At 44.0% G+C, this 24675-nt stretch overlaps 1 protein-coding gene across 8 annotated transcripts; it reads left to right on the forward strand.

Annotated features, from left to right (window-relative positions):
- Positions 1-427: 427 nt before the first annotated feature.
- Positions 428-24203, forward strand: SLC9B2 (solute carrier family 9 member B2). 8 transcript variants are annotated; one of them, XM_075929675.2, is made up of 13 exons: positions 430-710; positions 3177-3252; positions 4422-4524; positions 4900-5080; positions 8183-8353; positions 11396-11538; positions 13197-13324; positions 13951-14126; positions 16674-16780; positions 17933-18082; positions 19978-20086; positions 21180-21316; positions 23567-24203. In XM_075929675.2, the coding sequence occupies exons 3-13, from the start codon at positions 4432-4434 to the stop codon at positions 23801-23803; spliced, it is 1632 nt and encodes a 543-aa protein (XP_075785790.1). In that variant the 5' UTR covers positions 430-710; positions 3177-3252; positions 4422-4431; the 3' UTR covers positions 23804-24203. The 8 variants fall into 8 exon arrangements, with proteins under 8 accessions (XP_075785791.1, XP_075785790.1, XP_075785789.1 ...); XM_075929674.2 differs by having other exon boundaries at positions 431-710; positions 4419-4524; positions 23567-24202; XM_006126888.5 differs by lacking the exon at positions 430-710 and adding an exon at positions 1208-1338.
- The last annotated feature ends 472 nt before the right edge of the window (positions 24204-24675 follow it).

Below are 24675 nucleotides of genomic sequence, written 5' to 3' on the forward strand. Positions count from 1 at the left end.
CATTCTGCTGCATTCACACCCAGCAGGGTTCAGTAAAGCTCCAGTTCTCCCCCCCTCCCCGCTTGCTTTGGACTTACCAAACCAGCCAGGCATCACCATCCCCACCAGCCCTGCACTTGTGCTGAGTCGAGTCCCCCCGCCCGCTGCAAACACCTACCTGGCCCCCGCAACAGGTCCTGTGTCGCGCTGCGCCGGAGGCAGCCCACGCGGGCGGGGCTAATCGCAAAGTCCCTGGCTCTGGACTGACCACCCCACCCCCAAGAGGTGCCGCGTGTCTTTCCTGGGCATGGCCCTCCCGTAGCGCTGCCTGCCCTCCAGCAGACACAGGGCCCGGCGGGGGGGGCTTGGCTGGGAGAGGGGAAGCCAGGCGCGCCCCCCCAGCACGCGCTTGTCCCTGTGGGATGCTGCAGCCGGGCCAGGGCGCCTGCAGCCTCCGCGTCTCCGCCCCTTCCTGGCGGGGCGGGGGAGGCCCGTTATGCGGCCCGCCCTGCCTCCCCGCCGCGGGGGGGCGCTTCTCCTCCCCCTCCAGCCCTCCCCCCTCCCGGCTTGTCCTGGCGGCCGGGCCGCCGCCGCTGGGACTGGCCGAGCGGGAGCCGGGGAGTGGCGGCCGGCGGGGACCATCGTGCGCCCGGCCCCGCGCTGCGCGACTAGCCCTGCCCGCGTGGGCTGCCGCGGGCGCCGTGCGAAGCAGGACCCGCCGCGGGGGCCAGGTAGGTGTTTGCAGGCTCGGCACAGGTGCAGCGCTGGGGGGCGGGGTGATGGGTTCATCCCGGCGCGGCCCTAGGGTGCTGCGAGGGGTTTCGTTGCCTGAGCCTGTCTCTGGGTTGCCGGGGAGGGAGCAAGGTTGGCGTCGCTAGGGCAGAATGGAGCTGGTCACACGCGCACACACACGCTGCCCGGGGTAACCCCCCCACCTGTCCTTCCCCCCCCCCCCTCCATCCCTGCCCAGAGCAATGCTGGGTTTGCACAGCTGCTCTGGTCTCCCGTGCGTTGCAGACGGGTGCTGCTGCCAAAGGCAGGCCCAGATGATGTGCGTGGCTTCTGCCATTTCTGACTCGGGTGGGCGCCTTCATTCAGCTTGCCTGGGACTGAATGTAAGAAGCCCCCTTCGGCTTTGCGCCTCAGTGCGAGCGGGTGGCTTATTCTTCATGTTACTGGAGGCTGCACTGAGGTTGAGGACCTCTGTCCATTGTGTCTCCCTTCCAGCGTGGAGTCGCCTTGTCCCACCAATCCGCGGCCTCTCCCCTGAGATCGCTGGCCGCATGGCATGTTGTAAAGCAGAGGCGTAGTGAGGTGGACGTCTGTCTGTTGGACGCTGTCCTGAGGTCCTGATGTTAGGTAGGACAATTCGTTAGTATTGTGCAATAGTAACTTTAGTCCTGATCCTGCAAAGTGCAGCAAATTGTTCTGGAGTCAGGATGCCATGTATACAACTCACCTTGCTGGGTTGAGACCTTAATTACAGATCCAGTGCTGTCTTTTGTCTTTGAATTCAGAGTCTTTAAGTAGCCTGAGGAGAAAATAGCAACATTAGTAAATTCCATCACTGAAAAAATGGAAAAAAATAATGGTGCAAATTATCTAAAAAGAGAAGACGTGAGGGATTGGTAAAGTTAATCTCTTTCCAAAAATCTATACCTTCATAGTCTGTAATTTAACATTAAAAATAGTGGATTAAATCCTAATACCATTTAAATTAATGGAAGTTTTGCTGTTTACTTCAATGGAGGGGGAGTAATATTTCATCCAATATATCTAAGAATAAAAACAAAAACATCAATTATACACACAGTGGCTTTATTAAAAGTCCACAACAACGCAGGTCTACGAACAGTGGTACAAATGCTGATAGCGGAGAAAGCTGGCATCGTAAACTAAAACAAAATGGCTTGATGGGGTTAATATGAAAACAAAAGGGAAAACAGAGATGGAGCAAAAACATTGTCTTATTGTAGAACATGTAAAAATGGTATATATTTTCAGGGATGTCTTTCTCACCTTTAAAATAGGTTTCCTATTTGACTAGTTCAACACAAACACCCAGTTTTTTAATAAAGCAATGGAACAATCTGCCTTTGTTCGCTATGCCAGTCCTTTCCAGGTGTGTCAACATTACAAATGAGAGGTTGATGGATAATTCTGGGAGTTACAAACTTATTGTATCTTGAAGAAGGCCAATTCTTGGCTCAAAGGACTGCACTCCAGCCCACTCTGAGTTTGAGTTGGGAGCACTTCAACTGAAGCAGGAATTCAGACAAAAATTATTTGATAGATTTCTGGATACTGCCATTCACACCCAAAGGGCTGACGTGCAGAAAGTACCAGTTATCAGAGAGTGTGTACAGTTTCAGTGTGCCAGAAAACAATGTCAGATATGTGTGGAACGCCCATTGGTTTCGATAGCAGAAAATAGGGTAAATGTGCATTAGATCCTGATTTTGCTTCCAGTGAATGCACTGATATCTTTCACTAATTTCCACAGGATTGGGATTGGATTTTTACTTATTACATTCATATATAAGGGCTAAGTAGAAAGAGACTTCTGCCCACAGAACCTTGCCAGGGAGAAGGGTGTAAAAAAGAGGGAACCAGAGCTCCATGATAGGTCTCTCATTTCCTAGAATTATAGGGTTGGAAGAGATCTCAGGACAGGGTGAGCCAAAAAGGGTCTGCGGGCTGAATCCAGCCCACCAAGCGGGTTGATCTGGCCCATGGCCATCCTGACGCACCCCCACCCCCAGGTCAATCAAGACCTGGGGACAGGAGAGTGCACGAAGTCTCCTCCCACCACCAGGGGCACAGGCGCCTAGAAGGAACCATCAACTGTTCAGAACAGCTGGCGGTTCTCTCTAGGCACAGAGGGCAATGCATTCCACCCACCTCCAGGCTCATCAGGGTCTATGGGTGGAGGAGCATAGAAGTGTCTTTGCCCCACCTCTTCCAGGGTGGCCCATGGCCACTTTAAAAAAATGTATGAAGTGGTTCCCCCTTCTAAAATTATAGCCCACCCCGCCTCTGGAGATCATGAGAAAAGGTCTTCTGACAGGAGTTGGGTTTCAGATAGGGTGGCCTTGGAGAGCCATGCTTCATCACGTTCCCACCTTTAGCCTAAAATGCAGTGCAATCCAGCAGACTTTTATGCTGCGTTGAGTTTGTCTCCTTCTATTGGATTGCAGGGAATCAAACAACCCTGGAGACCGCCTCTGAGAAGAGAGAGAGTGTGCTGCTTTGCTGAACTGGGATTCCTCGCAAGTGAGTAAAGAGCAGCACTGACAGACCGGCTGCAAGGAGACGGAGCAGGGTGACGATACCCACTGCATTCCATCAATGATCCATAGACACCTTCCCAGCTCCTCCTCATTGGGTCAAGGTACCCACGGAGCAGACAAGATTGTTTTGAATAATCTGTCCTTGTGGAAAGCGCTGGGAGATCTCTCGTTGCGCTGATCGGAGTCCGTGCCCTCTCTCTGTTGTTTGTTTTGAAGAAGAAGAACATTCTAATGGAATGTTCCGCCCACGCAAAAGTTAACTGTGCCAACCTGTTGACTGGTGGCAATTCTGAGAGGTGCATGCGATGACATGCTTAATAAAATGAACGCTGCTGAAAATGAAGGAATCCTTCAGGCTGCTCTTTTGTAATTAGGTAACTGTTCTGAGATGCTCATATACCACATGTGATGAGGACAGTAAAAAGGGATCAAGAAATACTTGAAAGCTTAATTCAAATGGGGTTTTGCCATTCTTAAGGACTTTTTTTTAAAATAGCTCTGACACAGTTTGGAGTAGGAACTTAATAGTTAGCGAAAGCACCTTTTACTACCCTCTTGAAATACAACCTCATTTTGGCCAATGTTTAGGCTGTGGGAAAATGCCATCTGTACATTTGCATTATTAAAAATTGTTTGTTGCTTGGTTTTAACTTTCTGAACGTTCCATTTGCCTCCCACATCATATGTTCGTTATTCATGCGGAACCAGAAATCCAGATAAGACACGGGAAAATCTGATTCTCTTCCTCTTAATATTTTTGCGAGGGGGAAAAAATACTTATTAGAATCATATGCTCCAGGGGAATGACTTGAGATTGCACAGACAAATATAGTTATGACTTTTTCCACTTCTGAGTTCCTGACATGGCAATCTCAATGCTGTTCTTCTAACGTAGGGTTTTTTGTTTTAAAGAATGAACAGGTATAAATTAGATGCACATGTACAGTAAAGCTTCATTTTGTATTTTTTAATATGTAATGTACATTTGCTGGTATCCAGGAGGATTTCTTTTTTAAGGAAGGAAATGATTGATTGATTGATTGATTGATTGATTCAAGTGGGGGAGAAAAGGCCCTGAAACAGGCAAATATACAAGATCTAGTTTTGCTTCTGCTTGTTCTTCAAAACCACTGTTGTTTTTTTTTCTAGTAGGTTTGTCAACATGGCGAAGGAGGATATTGTGGAGGAGGGTGAAGAGCCAGAGCTATCCATAGAGGTGGAAAATGGCACTATTCCCATGAATCATAAAACTCAGGTAATTGCATTTGTATTTGTATTCAGGCCTCTCATAGTACAGGGTTATCCAGGGCAGCTCTCCTTTCTCCAGATTCATCAACATATTGAAGGAAATTAGTTTTAAAAGGGGAACTTGTACCCCCTCGGTTTGGTTTCTTACATTCACGGATATTCTATAAATTGTTTCCTTTGTGGGTTTACCTGCCTGAAATAAGTGGTCCTGACTACTGTTTGAAATGTCAGGTGAATAAATGTAAATATTACAAATAGCCACACAATTAAGATTACTGCAGAAATTCTCTGTGGACCACAGGAAGTTTGCTTGGCAGCAGCTGCTGCCTGTTACTGTACGTTTCCAGCTGTTAAATTGCATTAACAATTGTTTTTAACCCAGGAGGTAGCTGTCGTGGACTGCAAAGGCACAGACGGAAATGTACAAACGGAAGAAACTGCTCTGTTGCACAACTGTGCGAGGCAACTTCAGGAACCGCTGACAGAATCAAAGCCTTCAAGGAAACTGAGGCGAATATTTGCTTGTCCTCCTCAAGGCCTTCTTGCCCGAACAGTAACAAATGGTATGTAAGGGACAGAAGATGCAAAATGTTTAATTCTTTGACATCAGAGTAGACATGCCAGCATTGAGTTGGCTAGATGTGGTAGCTGACAGCTTTTCTTTAAACAGCAAAGAAACACTCAGAAACTGTTCCTTTTGACCCGTCAGTCAAATCTTTAGGTGCACTGATAGAAGAGTTTTTATGTAGAACAAGGACTGACTTGAATTTCTCATCTCTTACTTTACCCCTTGCCCTGCTCCTCTTGTCTTAATAGCTGGCTTTCCTTCATATTAGAAATTGTTCTGTTCAGAAGCATGAACTCCTCGGCCAGTTTGAATGCTCTCACCCACAAGTGAACTGTAAAGAAGATTAAAAATAATTAAATTTCTGGCCAAATAAATGGCTTGTGTTGAAACCAGGTCATGAATACACTAGCGTGCAGAAGTACCTTCTTTTGTTACTTAGGTCTCAGTGTAGTGCTACATGTCAAAGAGTTTGCAAGCTAGGATCCTGGCCAAAGGCAGAATGACCCATTCAGTTAAAAAGTTGACCTGTTATGGAAGTTCACATTAAGATTAAAAACTCCTGGCTGGCCAAGCATTCAAAGTTGCCCACGTGAAGACACTCTTAGGCTAAAAGTTTTTCCGTTAAAAGCATTTGTGGAAAAGAGCGTCTAGATTGGCATGAACGCTTTTGCGCAAAAGCACTTTTTGCAGAAAAGCGTCCGTGCCAATCTAGACGTGGTTTTGCTCAAGAAAGCCCCGATCGCCATTTTCGCCATCAGGATTTTTTTGCACAAAACGGTACTCAGCTGTCTACACTGGCCCTCTTGCGTAAAAGCATTTGTGCAAGACGGCTTTTTCCCGAACAGAAGAGTCATTGTATTTGTGGAAGAACACTGACAATCTTACATTAGATCGTCAGTGTTCTTGCGCAAATTCAAAGCGGACAGTGTAGACAGCTGGCAAGTTTTTCCGCAAAAGTGGTTGCTTTTGCGGAAAAACTTGCCAGTCTAGACGCAGCCTTAAAGTATACGTGAGAGCCTTCCATCCTCTGCTCTGCCACTCTGAACTCAAAAGCTAGTATATTTGTTACCCCTCTGATTCTTCCTCCAGCAGCCTGAGACCGGCAGAAGAAACTCTGACTTTAAAATAAAGTAACTCTCCTGTTAGGGTTGTGAGAAGGTGGTGCAAGAGGGGTGGATCATCCTGGGATTTTTCCTCTGTTTGTGTCCATCTTTGTTTGCTCTCCCTAGCTGATTGCAGGACCAGAAGTATGAGCCAGGAAGAACAAGTTACCTTTAAATTATGAAATATCTGTAATTTCCCCTGATTCTCTGATGTGTCAGAGGAAACTCTCTGCTCTGCAGTCTGTTGTGCGGAGATCCCTAACAAAGGTGCATACACTGGGAATTGTTTTCATAGTGGAAGAATCCAGGGCTTATATCCACCTAGCTGCAATTTTTTTATTCTTTCAAAATGAAATTTGAGCTCTGCTCTAACAGCAATAGACCGTGCCAGAATGTACACTAAGGCTGTGTCTACACTGGGCCACTTATTCCAGAAAAGCAGCCGCTTTTCCGGAATAACTTGTCAGCTGTCTACACTGGCCGCTTGCTTTTCCGGAAAAGCAGTGACAATCTACTGTAAAATTGTCAGTGCTTTTCCAGAAAAACTATGCTGCTCCCATTTGGGCAAAAGTCCTTTTCCGGAAAACTGTTCTGGAAAAGGGCCAGTGTAGACAGCCCAAATTTCTTTTCCGCAAAAAAAACCCTGATTGCGAAAATGACGATCGGGGCTTTTTTCCGGAAAAGCGCATCTATATTGGCACAGATGCTTTTCCAGAAAAAGTGCTTTTCCGGAAAAGCATCCTGCCAATGTAGACGCGCTTTTTCCGGAAATACTTATAACAGAAAACTGTTCCGTTTTAAGCATTTCCGGAAAAGGGTGCCAGTGTAGATGTAGCCTAAGAGATTGGTACATTCCTCAAATGGCAGAAGACTTCACAATACAGGCAAGCTGTGTGTTAAAAGGATTATTTAACTGCTTAAATATAAACACGTACTCAAGTGTTTCTCTGGATCTGAGACAGATGCTCCCATAGCACCTTGCAGACTCTTCATTTTCACTTTAAAATGATTTTTATGAAAAATTCTCTAGATTTTACAAAAAATACTATTCAGGTTTGATTTTCACCCTACTTTTGTATCATTCAAATATATAAAAATAACTTGTTTTATTAGGAAAATACAATTCATTGTGTGAGATCTATGTATTCCCATGATACAGTAGCCCATTAATATGCAAACCTGCCTGTTGAAGGAAAGCTATGGCTTAGTCCAAATTAGAAGATACAATAAAAAAGCAGGCAAGCACGCACACAAGCTGTGAAGTGTATGTGCATCTGAACGTACTGATGAATTGCATGCCTAGCATGTATGCATTTCAAGCTGTTAGCAGATAATGCTTTAAAGATTTTGCACCTAAAGTGGGACAGAAATGAAAATCTGTATCAGGATACATTTCAGAACAGAAGGAAGTATCCAAAAGTTATTAAAAATGAAAACAGAAAAAAAGGACAAAGTTAACGGGGTAGCCCAATTATTAAATGTAAATATTTATAGGCTAATATTTCTAAGCCTACAGCAATACATTGTTTATTCAAATGAAAAGTTTTATTTGGGGATTAAAGATATATTGATTTTTTAAACTCAGAGGTGGGATTGTATTTTGAGTTCTGCAGCAAACCACATTAATCTGCTGAATACTTTTCTCCTGTCTCTGTCCACCTAAATAAACCCCTGAAATTAACCCATAACAAGTAATACCTTTTGCACTGATTTTTTTCACCTGATCTTGTGATAATAAACTGATAAATTCCTGGAAATTAAATAAAATAAAAACTAAATGAAAGGCCCTAAGTGCATACATACACTGTTGTGACTTACTACAGAATTTAGCATCAACAAAATTAGAGCTCCAGCTCAAAGAACATCAAAGATTGTTGTAGCTAAACTGACATAAAAAGTAATTTTTTATTTCTAAAATCAAGCAAATGTAAATCTAAATTGAACTAAGCCATTCCTTAGAGGAGATTAAATTCATTTTTCCTGTCTTGTTCTAGTTGCAACAGTAATTCTTGTCTGGGCTGTGGTCTGGTCCATCACAGGCAGTGAGTGTCTTCCAGGAGGGAATGTATTTGGAATTTTGTTTCTCTTCTTTTTTGCTGTCATTGGAGGTAAAATTTTTGGGCTCATTAAAATACCAACACTGCCTCCTTTGCCTCCCCTTCTTGGTAAGTATTGTACGATATATTCTTCCTCTTTTTATTCTTGCATTGATTTGCTTAGGAACATCACAGTTCCCATACAGGCTCAATCCATGTAGTCCAGTGTCCCGCTAGACTGCAGCTGTGTTCTTTTGAAAGTAAATCGAAAGAACGTGGCTGTTTTTTCGATCGTGGTAAACCTCATTTTACGAGGAATAACACCTTTTTTCTAAAGTACTCTTTTGAAAAAAGGTACTATTGAATGCAAACTGTGCTTTTTCAAAAGAGCGTCTAGACTCCCTTTCAAAAAAGCGGCTCACTTTGTAAAAAATCTGCTTGTAGTCTAGACGCTCTTTTTCGAAAGATTCTTTTGAAAAAGCCTCTTTCGAAAGAGGCTTGTAGTTTAGACGTAACCTGAGAGAGATTGGCTTTAAGCCCTAATGTTCCAGATTTAATATCTCTTCTATAACTTTCATTCCTGCCACTGTGACTTCCCTAGGATTTGAATCTAGGATCTCTGGCACTTAAAGCAAGAACCACACCTCTAGGTCGTCGGCTAATAACGCATTTATAATAAGGATTATTACTATTGAGCTGTCTTGTGTGTATCTCATTCAGACTATGGAAATGATTGAAAAGGAAGTTTCCAGCACTTTAAAAATCTCTCTTCCCAAGCAGTCTGTTTGTTCTCCTTTCTGTCTATCTTGGCTCCAGTTTGTCATCATGATTGCTGACTGGGGCTCAGATTATTCTACCTATGACTCAACAATCCCATGTCAATGAACAACTTCAGAATTTTGTTTTAGTTTTGAATAATAATGAAACCCAGCCTGTTCCAAATTCACCATGAAGAAGAATTCCCAAAACATTCCTTTTTGTATTGATCAAAACGTTTTCTTTCTATGTTATGACTTTTTTCTTTTATATAAAATAATAGTGTGCTGTGTCCCATCCTCGCTATGCTTACCAATCCCCCTTTCTCTGGCCAATTTCATGGCCAGAGAACCTGATGACATCAACCTGTTGCGTGGCAGGACGAACTTTTTTTATAGAGAGAGAGAGAGATTTTAGAATAACAAAAAACTTCAAAACCAGATGTAGTTTCAAAATAAAAAATTGAAACGTGTCATTCTAAAAATGTAAAAATGAGATGTTGTGAAATGGGATGTTTTATTAGTGTTGTCTGATTTTTTTTCATTTTTCTAAATGTTAGTGAACTCAACCCAATAGCATGAAGTGTTTCAGTTTCGATGGAAGTGCATTTTCCATTGGAAAACATTCCATCAGTGTTTTTCTGATCAGTTCTCTTGCTACCCTGACATGAAAATGGGAATGCTTGCAGAGAATCATTAAGCAGCAGGTCAGAATCTGGCCCCCTGAGATTATGAAAATAATAAATTAGTCTGATGTATCAGTTCAGAATTTGTTCTACATGAATCTGGTTTCATAAATAGGAACAGATTCAGGTGAATAAGAAAAAGAAAGTCATCCAACGTTAACCCCTTTTTATTTCTAAGGGTAGTTTGAGCTTCTGTTTCTGACCATATTGATTCTTCTTACTTTTGTAAATTACTCCTTTGCTCAAAAGTTATGACTTAGGCATCAAATGGGTAATGCTGAAGAACAAAAACATAAGAAGGATAGCACATGCCTGTGAGATGCTTTTGATAATCTTCATACTGAAGATTCCTAGTATTTGAGGAAAATCTGGGGGGAAAAATCTAGATTTCAAGGAGGGAGAAGGGAATATGAAATATTTTTTGTTTTCACACGAAAAATGGTAGTGAAATACAAGGACTTATATTAACTCATGGACATCCTTGCCTCTTGATTTACCCCTTTTGGAAGGAATTCAGTTTAATGCAGGTGGCCCTCCCACTTCTTAATGTTAACAGTGCGGTTCTGTGGAGGATTCACCAGCAAATCAGCTACATGTGGTTATATTGCAGGGCATCTGTGTGCTATGAAGGGAGGAGGGGGGTCTCTATGCCACCCTGCATAGATTAGAGAAGAGGATTACAATGGAGATGGCTTTCAGAGGGAGCAATCAACCCTATAGTTATGCAAGCCATATAACATGGCCAAAGCAATGGGGAGAGACTATGGCCAGTGTTCCAGCCCATTGGCTTCTGTAATTGTCAGAGTGAATCACAAATTAATCATGGTGCTCCCTTTGTTTCTCTTAGAGGGCGTGGGAAGAAGAATAAATAGCACCAACCAGGTAGAAGTGTTCCAGGTCAAATAAAAGCCATAGCCAAGGCCGCAATCTGTGAGCAACATGAGCACTGTATTGACTAAAAACAAAATCTTGTTATGGTTTTGTATTTCATAAGATAAATTTTAAGCTCTGTGCCAGAATTAAATATTTGAAGGTTCAGGCGCTGAGATAGGGCATGGCAGGCCTGTGCCGAAAAATACCTATCTGTTATAATTGCAAAGCCATCTCACTGGAGGTATATATATATCCAGATTTTCAAAGGAGCTCAGATAGCACCCAATCACCACCATTTAGGCTGAGAACAGTGGACGCTGCTGGCTGTTGAGTACTTGCCAAGAGCTATGTCTGCAGTATAGACCTACAGCAGCACAGGTGTGCTGATGCAGCCCTCCTATCGACATATTTAAACCACCCCAACAAGTAACAGTGGCTGTATTGGCAGGAGATCTGTGCACACTGCCACGTAAGCTGGCAAAATTTATGTCACTCGGGGATGGTTTTTTTCATGCTTCTGAGCGATGTGCGTTTTGCCACATAAGTGGTAGTGTAGACACATCCTACTTCTGTCTACTTCACTCACATGCCTAATATGTGTCTACACTAGTACTTTTGTCATTAAAGCTTTTGTCGGTCAGAGTGTGAAAAAACTGTTGCTGACAATTTTACATTTAATATAAGACCTATTAGCCAACTTTTCACCAACTGTGCTGAATTCACCACCACTTTGAGATGGGTCAGTCAAACCACATCATTCTCAATAACTCAGCCTTGGAATGTCTTGCTCAGTTTTTAATTTGCTTCCTGTCCTCTAATTTTTCAGTTGCAATCTCTCTTGGCTTCTGTCTTTTTAGGGATGTTGCTTGCTGGTTTTCTCATCCGAAATACCCCATTCATCAGTGACATGGTCAAGATAAATACAAATTGGTCTGCAGTGCTGAGAAATATTGCCCTTTCCATTATATTGGTCCGAGCTGGGCTTGGCCTTGATCCAAAGGTACATTAGCTAATGTTTCTGGTGTAAAAACATGCAAACAACCCATTAACAGCATCAGAAGATTTGATCAGCTGTTTTCTTTAAATTAATACTATGTGAACTGTTAGAGCTCGTAAGTTTTGAATTTTATAGCCTTGTTTCCATTAGGAGTGGTTAAAAATACAGTAAGATATTATTCTTCTATCAGTGAAGGTAGAATATTCTGAATATCTATAACCTGTCAGCTAGATACATAGGATTGGTGAGCACAGTCCCTTTTGTGATTTTTTATTCCACTAAGTAAATAAATAAATTTCTCATTTATGAGCCAGACATCTCAGTTGTTATATGCCCTTTATCTTGATTTCTCAAGTAGTGTAAACTGTGCCATATGTTTAGTAAGTTTCTCTATAAAATTTATTGTCTTGCTGAGAGATCATTCAAAGGGAGAAAGAGGTAAAAAAGTTAGGGCTGTGTATTAATGCCTGTGATTAACGCAGAGCACAATTAATGCATTAATTTTTTAATGCATTAATCACAGGCATTTCACTGGTGCTGCCCCTTTGAAACACCACGGAGGCATTTCAAAGGGGCAGTGCCATGGGAGCCCAGGCTCAGCTGGAGTCCCCAGCTAACCCCAGCTTCCTGTAGCACTGCCCCTTTGAAACGCAGTGGCAGCATTTCAAAGGGGCAGCGCAACGCAGAGCCCCGGGGCCAGCAGGAGTCTTATTATTGTTTAACAGCACGATTAATCGCGATTAATTTTTTTAATTGCTTGACAGCCCTAAAAATAATCAATCCAGGAATCCAGAACCTGGAAGAGAAGAGAAACCCTTTTCTGATAAGACACTCTGGTGAAAGGAAGCCATGCAAGAAATAATTTTAAAAAAATCTGTGTGTGTTTTATGTGAGGATATAAATTGTAAAGAAGAGTCCAGTTGCCCTAGATTAAAAGACAGATGACCTCAGTCCTGGTAAATAATAAATTCCATGATATTTTTATGATCCCTCCCTTAGCCACTGCAAAACTTGATAACCTCAATGCAAATAAAGGAGGGAAGAAAAAAGGGGGCTTGTGCCTACTTTACAACTACTGTATATTCAAGCTTCCCTGTACAAGGTTGCCCTGTATCTAAGCTCGAACAGAGGTAGAGTGTAGGCCAGGCATAACTTGCACGTGTTAGCTAAGTCTACCTAAACTCAGGGATTTTTCCTAATCAAGGTAAAGGCTGCATAGGAAGTGTCCAAAATAATATATTAGATTTTTCCTGAGGAAACTCATAGTAAGTTCCAGAAAAAAATCTCAGTTTGAAACATTTCTATTGTTATTTCCTAAAATATTTGTTTTCCAATGTAGCATCCTACTCTTTTAAGAAGCGTTTAAAACACTGTGTTCGGGTTCATTTTTACACACAGTTAGGCTGTCAAGTTCCCTATTTGGGTTCTTTTCCCTCTGTGGTGTGGTCATTTTCAGACGCAAGGAGTCCAAAGCTAAGACTAGATCAAAGATGGGCTCAACCCACTAAAATCTCCTAAGTCCTAGCTTTTAAATTAGACTGTACTATATGATGCCATGTCACTGGGACTTCAGTAATAAACCATAGCAGAGCTGTAGCTGTGTTTCTCTGTATTTAATTGAGGGACTATGTTACTAATATGTAAACATGTTTATATTTCAGGCTCTGAAGAAGTTAAAGGCAGTCTGTTTAAGGCTTTCTTTCGGGCCCTGCCTCTCTGAGACATGTGCAGCTGCTGTTTTTGCCCATTTACTCATGCATTTGCCATGGCAATGGGGATTTATATTAGGGTAATTTATTCTCTTTTCTCCTCTATAAAAAATCAACATGGCTTAATACTAGCTGGTGCATCATTAATGCCAGGCAGTGGACACAGGTTCAGTACCAGTCACTTGTGTGTCTTGCTGTGGTAACATGCTGTGAAAGCTGGGCCAGGCTCTGCAGCTGGTTTTGAAGGGGAGGTATTCATAGACAAGTGAGTTCTAGCCTATGAGAACAAACAAACAAAAAGTTCTCAGGTTCACTGTTAAGATATGGAAATCCTGGGGTGCAGAATTTTCCCTTAAAGAGCCACGTGCAGAACAGTTGTTTCATTAAATTCAAGTGTTAGTATATGATCTGTCCTCTACATGTGCTACAATATCTGTGGGAGGGGTGAAACAAAAGACAGGACTATGCAGGTGCTTTTTCTCTGATTCTGTCAAGCCCCTTGTTTTAATGTCACTCATTTGGGTAGGTGACAGAAGTGGACTGTAGATTTATACAGATTTGTCTTGATATTCAGGGGGCTGTGAAAGTAAATACACAATGGGACAAATTCTGTATCTATATTGCTTAAAGATGAAAGGGCCATGGAGGATTTTCCAGCTGAGTATTTTATTTTTAAGACGGGATGAATGACATTGTTTGTGTGCAGTTTTGTCCTAGGGGCTGTCTCTCCTGCTGTTGTGGTCCCTTCTATGCTGATCCTACAAGCAGGAGGGTATGGGGTTGAAAAGGGTGTCCCGACCTTGCTAATGGCAGCTGGCAGCATTGATGACATCCTGGCCATCACCGGCTTCAACACGTGTTTGGGCATGGCCTTCTCCACAGGTGTATTAGCTAATCCATACATGGCACCACTATCAAGGGCAAATACTAAACTATGTTAAGGACTCTGTTATGACCAGTTAATGGTAAATCCATAGGGACTCCATTTATATACTGGAGACTCAGATAATAATTATGTCTGAAATTATCCATTTGCATTTATTTAGCAAAGTTTGACATGAATCAGAAATGCAGGAAAGCATTTTGGCATGTGCTGGAATCTGGGAGACTTGAATACTGCTCTAAACTTTGCCACCAAGTCGCTGGTGACCTTCAACAAGTTATTAATACTCCGTCTCCATTCTGTTTATTAATCTGAATAAGTAGATGTGGCAAGCAATTCTGCTAGCATTTTCCCCACATTCCCTCCCTGCTGCCCATAGGAAGTTAGACAGTCATTTGAGTAAATCTTCATCTTCCCAGATATTAGACAAACTGATATTTATTAGAAGGTCAAATCCATGCTTTCAACAAAAAATCAAATGAGTAGTTTTAGTAAAAACCAGTTATGTCTTGGTTGAAACAGAAAACTTACCAGCCCTTATAGCTCACTTTGTGCCCAGAAAGCCCCTCTCTGAATGCCTCAGGGAAAGAGTTTCCGAGGACAGTGTTGGAAGTGGCTAGCTCTTACTGGTGTCCCTGAGAATTCTAACAGTGGTTTGCTGCACACCGTGTTATATCTTCTACCACCCACCCTCATTTGCAGCTACTTAGAGGTAACATGTAGGATAGGTATTAGGGATGGAGTGTCTTCCTGCTCCCCAGATTGGCCTGCTGGGAAGGAGGGAGAGAAGTTTTGCCCTCCCTCTGAACCTGCCTCCCAGCACACTAACCCTAGCCCTGTCCATGTTAGAGAACCTTGCTTTTTTATGCTACACCTCCTGTCTTGTTTTCCTTTGTCAGCACTGCTTGCTCAGAAACCCTGCTGCCAGTGACTCTCTCCACTCAGACTGCACATTAAGCTCTTTCTTAGAAAGCAGAAAGGAAAATCAGTGCTGTCGTAAGCACTGTTAATTCCCACACTGATGTCCATGTTGGGGCCTGAATATCTCCTCAGTTCTGTATTTTCCCTGAGATTGAGTTTATCCCCACCGAAAAGACCAAAGTTTCAACCATACTTAGTGCAGATGAACAGGGCTTGCCGAACTGCGGCGAGCCCTGCTTGCCAGCCGCGTTGTCTGGTGATTGGCGCATGCGCAGATCGTTCTGCGCATGCGCAGATTGCCTGAACCCGGCTCTTCCGGGTTGCAATCTACTCGCCATGGGTGAGTAGATTGCATTATTTGTCAAGCCCTGCAGATGAATATCTGCAATCTTGCAGAGAGAGCATGCACTCCAGCAGGGTGGGCAATAATTTTTAATGGGGACCCACTCCAAGATTTTGGTAAGTGGTCGAGGGCCACACTTCTGTGGCGGGGGTCTGGGATGGTAGATGGGGTGTAGAAGGGAGCTTGGGATAGAAGTCTGGGGTGCAGTAAAGGGTGTGGAGTCTGAGAGGGAGTTTGGGTGAAGGAGGGGTTTATGACCTGGGGTAGGATCTTGGGGTGCAGGGTCCAGGAAGGGTTATGGGTGCAGGAGAGGATTCTGACTGGTAGGAGGGAGTGTAGGGCCTGGGAGGGAATTGTGACCTCGGAAAAGGAGGGAAAGGGGGTGCAGAAGGTTTGTGTGGTAATGTGGGAGCAGGGGAATTGGATTCAGGGGCAGGGAGAGGTATGGGTGCAGGAAAGGATTCTGGCCTGGGGGAGGGGTGTAGCAGGGGATGCAGGGTCTGGGAGGGAGTTGTGACCTGGAGGAGGTGGGGAGAGGGGACACAGAGGGTTTGGGTGGTGGCTTGGGGCAGGTAGTTGGGGGGAGGGGGAAGAGGGGAAGAAGAGTCAGAGGAACGCTCTGGCTGCTGGCTGAAAGGCTCTTACCTAGGTGGCTCCCAGCCAGCAGCTCTGCAGGAACCTGAGACAGGCTCCCTGCCTGTGTGCTGGGCAGGCTGCTTCCACATGGCTCTGCTCCAGCACGAGAAAGGGGCAAGTGAAAAGGCTTCATTCACTGCACCTGCCATCAACAACATTTCTCATCTCCTATTGGTCAGAAACTGGCCAATGGGAGCTGAAGGATTTTGCTAGGGGGTGGGGACAGTGTGCAAAGCTTGTCTTTTTCCCTTCCCAGACTGCATAGCAATTAGCAGCCTGCTGTTGAAAGCGGCTGCAGCTTCTCTGTAGTAAGGGTGCCTGTGAGGTGGCCACAGACTGGATTTGGCAACTTGGCAGGCCAGATCTGGCCCGCTAGCCGCCTCTTGCCCTTGCATAGCATTTGGGTCCTGGAATTCTTGTTCCTTTGCTCCACTCTGTGCAAAAGAACAGAAGCTCTCACCTTATAGTTTAAAACTGCAATATTACCATGAATCTGAGGGTCAGGCCAGTCCTTATTTCTTGGTCAACATTTGGGTCACTTCTTTCTGTGTTTTTTCTTGCAGGAGGGATGGTGATCTGTGGGTAATACGAGAAGGGTACCGTGTAAAAACTTGTGTCTAAACTCCCTTTTACTATTCATGAATAGGTTCCACGCTTTACAATATCCTCCGAGGGGTGCTGGAAGTTGCAGTTGGCATAGCAGCTGGTGGGCTTCTAGGAGTTTTTATTCAATATTTCCCAAGTAATGATCAGGTAAAAAAAAATGAAAAACACTTTTCTGAAAAGATTTCACCTGAGGTAAACATAGTTCTCTTGCTACGAGTGGAGACTTGTTAGCAGGAGAATGAGACAATCCATTTCCTAACTCAGAGTGAGTGTAGATATGACTTCATAGAGAATGGTATGTGTCTAGCACCTACAGTTGTGAATCCTGTGAAATTTTATTATTTGTTATAATGGATTACTTGTTTGTTTTCACGTTAATGACATGCCGTTTCATAATGCTCCAATGTGCTGGGAGTTTAGACCCTTAGCCCCCAATTCTATTCCTGTTGAAGTCACTCGGAGTTTTCATGCTCAGCAGGAACAGAATCTGGCCCTAGTTTCAGCCAATAATGTAACCATCAATTAAATTGATGTGCTTCTCAGATGGGCATGAGAAAATTCCTGTTTCTCTGAGTTTCCTGAAATGGGTACAATATGCTGAACTAAGAGCAAAGTGATGATGGTAGTACTGAGTTTCCTGGGTTTAACTGACTTGCCTCTTTATTATTATTTTAACATTCAGAAGTATTTTTGCCTTCAATAAAAATTAAGATTACACTGTTGTAAATTACACCAGACCTTTGTAGTTGACTTGAAGATTAAGTGGACAATAATTTGTTTACAGTTTGCATAATGCCTTTGGACTAGAGGAATAGGAGTTTATAAAATAACCCAAAAGATACTGGGCAACTTCCTTGTCTCATTGAAGATTTCAGTGGGACAAAGAAGCTGCCCAGTCTCTTTGGGGATATTTGGTAAAACTCTCATTGATTCAACAGGGGCTAGGATTTCATCCTTTGTCTCTTGATTATCAGTACGAAGAAATCCATCACTGAAACAACCAATGATTAAATGCTGCTAACTCAGTGGTTCCCATTAAGTAAGATTGTTTGTATAGAACATCGTGTTCTAAATTCCTATGGCTTAAAAGCCTCTTTGCACTCAAAGATTTCTGATGGATAGTACAATGGAACTATTGAATATCTGGTATTAAAATTCCATAGGTATAGAAGCAAAAAAACAAAACACCCTCAAAGCTGACATCGTTCTTGGGAGTTATAATTCGTACATCTTGATTCAATTTCTTATTTTCTTTTAAATAAAAATTTACTTTTTAAAAATTATTTTCCCTGGTTTTAGGCATCACTCGTATGGAGGAGAGCATACTTTGTGTTGGGCCTGTCCATATTTGCTGTTTTCGGCAGCTTGTACTTTGGTTTCCCCGGATCAGGAGGACTCTGCACGTTGGTCTTGGCCTTCATTGCAGGCATGGGTTGGTCCAGTGAAAAGGTGACTGTTTAGATACCCAGACCTCATGGTCAGCTGAAGTCACTTGAAACACACAAGGTCAGACTGTGATCTCGGTTGTCCAGAAGGTGTTAACCAGAATCTCTTAAGGCAGGAGTTAGGTCACTTGGCTATAAGGCAAATGCCTATGCTCATGTGCAGGAAGCCCAAATCTACTTATTAGAACATGGTAGATGTATTTCTTAAAGACTATTTCCCTTTATTTGGAAACAATGAGTAGCCCTGTGTAGAGATGTTAAATTGCAGTTATCTGATTAGTCGATAAGGACTTCTCTGCAGAGCTGCAGCCAGGGTAGTTCAGGGAGCCGGGACAGAGTAGTCCCAGCTTGTGTTAATTCTGGAAACCACCCATGCTGCGACTCTGTATTTTTAAATGCGGTAAGAGCCTGTGGAGGTTAAAATGCAGACGAGCAGTGTCCCGGACCAGCGTAAACTGATTCGCACTGATTCCTGATTCGCACTGAGTCCAGCAGCCACTATTCACAGAAGCCAGCCCAGGCCACTGCGAACAGGGGCTGCTTGGCAGCAGCAGGCCCTGTCCGCAGGGGGACCCCTGAAGACAGGAGCTGCTGCCGGAGCAGCGTCTGCCCACAGTGAGCCTTGGCCCACTGCCATCAGAGGCTTCTTTGCAGCAGCCTCCCCTACCCCGCTATCCTCCTACACCCCGGGCAGGTGGCACCGCAGAGCTGGTGCTAGGGGAACCGGCTTTTAAGCTGGCTCCCCCCAGCACCAGCTCCTGTTTCTTCCTCCCCCCACCCCAGCTTCCTGCCTCTCATAGAGGCAGCAAGGAGGGGGGGAAGCAAGTAATCAATATTCCAGTCAACTATTCGCTAACATCTCTAGTCCTGTGACACCTCCAAGACTAACAAAAATATAGAGAGAATCATGAACTTTCATGGGCAAAACCCACTCCTTCAGATGAGCTGGAGTGGAAAAAACAAGAACCCAGAATTTATAACAGAAGGAGGAAAAATGTACCTGCCAGTAGAAGTACTGGTGCTTTGTTCCCTTTATTTGAGTCATTTTAAAAGAGTTTTGTTTTAGAAACTAGTTCTGCAGCGTGGTGCCAAATGAACATTGTTGCTTTTGCAAATAGTCAGTGTGCATGGGGTAGCAACGAAGAACTCCTTCAGCTGTAACTCTGAAATGTTTGAATGGACACAACATTAGGCATAAACGCTGATCAGCCTTAACAGTGATCACATCTGGCAGCTTTGTTCTTCAGCATCTCAGGGATATGTAGTTTGAACACAATTGTATATATGTGCATGTAGGTTTAGATGCAGTTGTACAAAACACATCCACATAGGGAAAAGATAGCTGAGATACAAGATCCCTTCTGGCTATGTAGAAGAAATTAGTCCCTGGAAATGTAAACATATAAGGAAACAGAGATTTGATAGTCCTTCCTGCAGAGGCACGATATCCTACTCATGGTACAATATGTACTGTCTTGAGTGAAACATCAAATTCCTTTCCAGTACGGAGTCTTTTCCCTGTTTCTTTACCTGCAAAACCCTTCTTTATATGAGAAAGCACATGGCAAAAGAATGGGCAGCACAGACCTGCTTCTACTCACTCTATTTAGTAAAAAGGAAGGTAATTGCTATCAATCATGAGTTGGATAAACATAGTGCAATAGAGCTTTACCAAAATAATTTTGGCAGAAAATCATAATGAGTTATGCCTGCATCTCAGCAACCCCACTGCATCACTGTTTGCTCCTTTTAAAAATATTTCTTTTGCAATAGAACACAGTCAAAAATGGACACAGAGCAACATGTCAGTCCGACTCATTTTATGTTGTGATGAAATCAAATGTTAAGGCTACAAGGTCCAATTTTTGTAAGTTTACAGATTGCACCCTTTCCTTATAGATGGCTGTGGAAGAAATTGTTGCAGTTGCATGGGACATCTTTCAGCCCTTTCTTTTTGGTTTAATTGGAGCAGAAATATCTGTTTTCTCTCTCAAGCCTGAAACTGTGGGTAAGACTACTTGGAAGACCAATAGTTTTGACTAGAGTTTTTGCTAGCTATCCTGCAGAAAGAATCGCTACAAAACAGTTTGTAGTGACTATTGGGAAATAGGTTATGGCAGAATTTCTCAAATTGGGGTCTGTCAAGCACTAGGAATCCACAAGGGCACTCCAAAGGGTCCACTAGCACTGCCAATCAACTTGTCCTCCTTGCTCCCTCAATTCCTTCCCCTCGCTCCCAGTGCCCCCTGCACACCAGAGAATAGCTGTTCAGCAGCATGCATCAGGCTCTGGGAGGGAGGGATAGGACCATAGAGGGGGGCAAGAAAGAGGCAGTGGAGAGGAGGGATGGGGTGGAGCAGGGTGGGAAGACGTAAGCTGGGGGTGGGGCATTGGGAGAAGGGGCGGAGTGGATGCAGGACCTGGGGTTGGGGAGGAAGGAGTTTGGGGGTCTGCAAAAATGTTTACATTAAAATGGGACCCCTCAGGTTGCTGAAGCTTGAGAACCACTAGGTTATGACGTAGTTACACACATTTGTTTCCTTTGTTTTACCTGCCCGAGACATGCTACAGCAAATATTCTAGTTAGCATCTTACGTGTATAGCAGGTCAGGTTTGCCAGTGCTGGGTTGTAGGACTTAAGCATCTCCTCAAGCTGTGAACAAAATCTGGGTTTTCCAGTCAATGTAACAGGATTAGTTCTCAGTAGTGTGTTACCCAAGCAAAACACTTGACTTTTGTGGGAGTTTTGCCTGAGGGAGGAGTGCCAGATTGGACCCTGTGGCTGAAACCATCGTTTGCACAAATGCACAGTCGCAAGTGGTTTTAAGTGACAATGGCTCTGTCAAGATAGCACCTTGCATTATCTACTTTGTTGTCTGAAGCAAACCCTTCACACCTAAAGATTCCCACATTACTGATTCACTAAAAATCTAGGTTGATAAAATACCTTCAAACACACAGTATTGGTTCTATTCTGGTAGCCTATACCCCATTTTTCTAATTTAAAAGAAAACTGATGCAAAGATGTTGTTAATCTGTAGTTGTAAAAGCCCTTTCTTCCTCAGATCTGTTTCAAGAAGTTGTTTTTGTCTCTGCTGTAGGGCTTTGTATCGCCACACTGGGCATTGCCTTAATAGTACGCATCACTGCTACATTCCTGATGGTGTCTTTTGCTGGCTTTAACTTCAAGGAGAAGATATTTGTCTCCTTGGCATGGATCCCCAAAGCCACTGTCCAGGTAGCGTATGACAACAGGAGGAGTGACAGGATCATAGAAGTCACCATGCCCGATTCTCCTCTCACACCAGTTTTACACCAAACTAAATTCATCAACCTCAGTAGAATTATTCCTGATTTGAGCTGGCCTAAGTAAGAGAAGGGGTAATGGATTTCTGTGGGGGACTTCGAAGTAATCAGTTCTGTGTTTCCATATTGAAATGGGCAGGGGAGTTGCAGCACAGGATTTGGGGGATGTGCTGTGGTGTAAGCTCCAGGGCAGTACAGAGAGATTTCCTACAGGATAACTGAAGCTAAGTTTAGGACTCTGCTGCTTTTCCAACTCTTGCTTCCCTTCATCTGCCCTTTAAAAGTGAAAGGACGTAGTGGCAGCAGTTGAGCAGCAAAAAGCTATGCTAAATATGTATTTGGCTCTGAGTGTGGACTTCACTGCCGCTTTCTAGGAATCCCGGAAGCCAACTACCAAAAAAGGGAATGCCCCTCTCCTTCCATCCCCTCCCAGAGAGGTTTGGGTGTCCTGAGTAAAGCCTGACCATCTAAAAAGCCTGCTGTCGGTGTTAAAACAAACAGGTTGAGGCTGAAAAGTGTGTAAAAATTGTGTGTGTCGAATATCAGTATGGACCAAAAGAACCTGCCAGGAACCGAAATTTCAGTTCAGGTGTAATAGGCCTGTCTTGCATAGTGTGGTTCATTAGTTTGGGCTGAAGGGTTTTCCAGGCGCTGTACACAAGGGCTGCACCTGTTTAAAACCCACTCTGTGACCAGGCCCACCCACATGAGTGGGAGGGAGAGGAGGCAAAGGGGGCTTGGAGATTCTAAAGAGCCAGGGGCTCCCAGCCAACGCTGATGCTACTGCAGCTGTGGAAGTGGCTAGAGCCCCCGGCCCTTTAGAATCGCTGCTGGAGCCCCAGGCAGTGCACCCCACAGTCCCACGCCACGTGCTCTGACTGGCTTTGAGAGCTGGCGTGGGAGTGGAAGGAGGAGGGGATTGCTGCACTGTCCAGGCAGCACTGAGGACTGGCAACACCGGCTCTTCTGCCCAAGGCCCCAGCCCTCTCAGGAGCATGAAGCCATCCTCGCTGCCCACGGACCCAGTGATCCTGTCCTTCCCTGTCAGTGACAATCCACCATTGAAGTGGGCAGCTGTGATACTGAGGAGACGCTGACAGTCTCCAGGTGAAGCTTCCAGGGGCCGAGGGCAAAGCTGTCTCTTTGGAAGGCCCTGGCCTTTGGGGCCTGCAATCCCCAGAGATGTGATAACCCTGAGTGTTGCACCTTTTAAGACCTATTCCAAGACTCGTGACCTAAAATCTCAAAAACAGCTAGTGATTTTGGGTGTCCAAGTACAATTCAAGCCCCTTGAAAAGGGTTGAATCAGGCATTAAAAATGGTGACTTTGGGGTATTACTAATCATTTTTGAAAATGTAGGCTCATCTCCTTAATTAGGCCTTCCCTCATAATGGAGTAACATGACAGCAGTATTTCTCTGGGCAGACTATTGCCAAGGGCGCACCCCACTTGAAACAGCAGCCTACAGTGGAACATAGAATGAAGGCCATTCTTTGACAAATACCTTAACCTTGTATATGGGGGCCCCAATCTTATGGTGCTGGGAGTGTTAGAAATGTAAATAGATGGCAGCCATTTGGGGTGAAAAGCAGGCATGCCCCCAGCCGTGAGAATATAGCAGGCTAACAATGGAATGGATATGCACATGTGCACCCACACGCAACTCTAAGGCTACGTCTACATTGGCATGATCTTGCGCAAATACTCTTTAACGCAAGAGTTCTTGCGTTAAAGTATTTGCGCAAGAGAGCGTCTACACTGGCATGTGTCTTTGCGCAAGAGCATCCGTGCCAGTGTAGACGCTCTCTTGCGCAAGAAAGGTCCAATGGCCATTTTAACCATAGGGCTTTCTTGCACAAGAAATTCATGTTGCCTGTCTACACTGGCCTCTTGCGCAAGAACAGTTGTGCAAGAGGGCTTATTCCTGAGCGGGAGCATCATAGTTCTTGCACAAGAAGCACTGATTTCACACATTAGAACGTCAGTGTTCTTGCGCAAGAACTCCCCGCCAGTGTAGACAGGCAGCAAGTTTTTGCGCAAAAGCGGCCGCTTTGGCGCAAGATCGCGCCAGTGTAGAGATAGCCAACGTGTAGGACCAGGCCCTTCATTTCCTTCTTTAAATGCACAGAGTTAGTTGTTCCATTTCACTGTGTTTTTAACAAAGCTTTTCTCTCTGTGTAGGCGGCGATAGGTTCCCTTGCCTTAGATACAGCTAGAGGGCATCAGGATGAACTGCTGGAAAAGTATGGCATGGATGTGCTGACAGTGGCGTTCTTGGCAATCCTGATCACAGCTCCAATAGGAGCGCTGGTTATTGGCCTGGCAGGGCCCAGACTTCTGCAGAAGGCTCAACTAAGCAGTGATGAAGAGGAGGAAGGTGTTCAAGGAAGAGAAGCAGAGATCTCTGGGCCTGCATAGGAAAGAAACAGTGGATAGCATACTGGTTTCACAACTGCTGCTACTAGTTACTTAGTAAATGCAATGTCTGTACTGTTCAGATGGAAATTGAAATAGGTAACAATCAGTTACTGGTCCCATTAAGACAGTAGCCTCTGTGGATATGTCTACACTACCACCCTAGTTTGAACAAGGGTGGTTAATGTAGTCATATGAACTTGCAAATGAAGCCCGGGATTTGAATTTCCCAGGCTTCATTTGCATGTTGCTGGGCGCCGCCATTTTTAAATGTCCGCTAGTGCGGCACGAACTAGGTAGTTCGGAATAGGCTTCCTATTCCGAACTACCTGTACGCCTATTCCGAACTACCTAGTTCATGCCGCGTGTAGGGCACGGAGTCTGCACTAGCAGACATTTAAAAATGGCGGCGCCCGGCAACATGCAAATGAAGCCTGGGAAATTCAAATACCGGGCTTCATTTGCAAGTTCGTATGACTTCATTAACCACTCTAGTTCGAACTAGGGTGGTAGTGTAGACATACCCCGTGTTTTGCAAAATATTGTTAACTGTTGATAGAGCCTTATAAGGAAAGATGAAAAGAAATAAATGTACAGTATGTAGGCTAGATATGACTGATGGGATAGGATAATGGTCTATGGTTAATTGAAGAGTGTGGGTGTAAACATCACAGAAGAACAACTGTTCAGGGTGTATAACTGGAAGTAATGAGATGAAAATTTGAAAGAAGGAAATGTAGAGTATCAGGAATAACTGTTGCATGTTGAGATCAGAGATTGAGGAATAGGAAAGAAGAGCCCCATCCCTGGAGCCATTTAAAGAACCATGCGCCTGATAACTTTTGGACAATTTATAGAGAAAATTTTCACCTAAG

This window comes from Pelodiscus sinensis, chromosome 4, assembly GCF_052426305.1.
Source record: "Pelodiscus sinensis isolate ZL-2025 chromosome 4, ASM5242630v1, whole genome shotgun sequence".
NCBI lineage: Eukaryota > Metazoa > Chordata > Testudines > Trionychidae > Pelodiscus > Pelodiscus sinensis.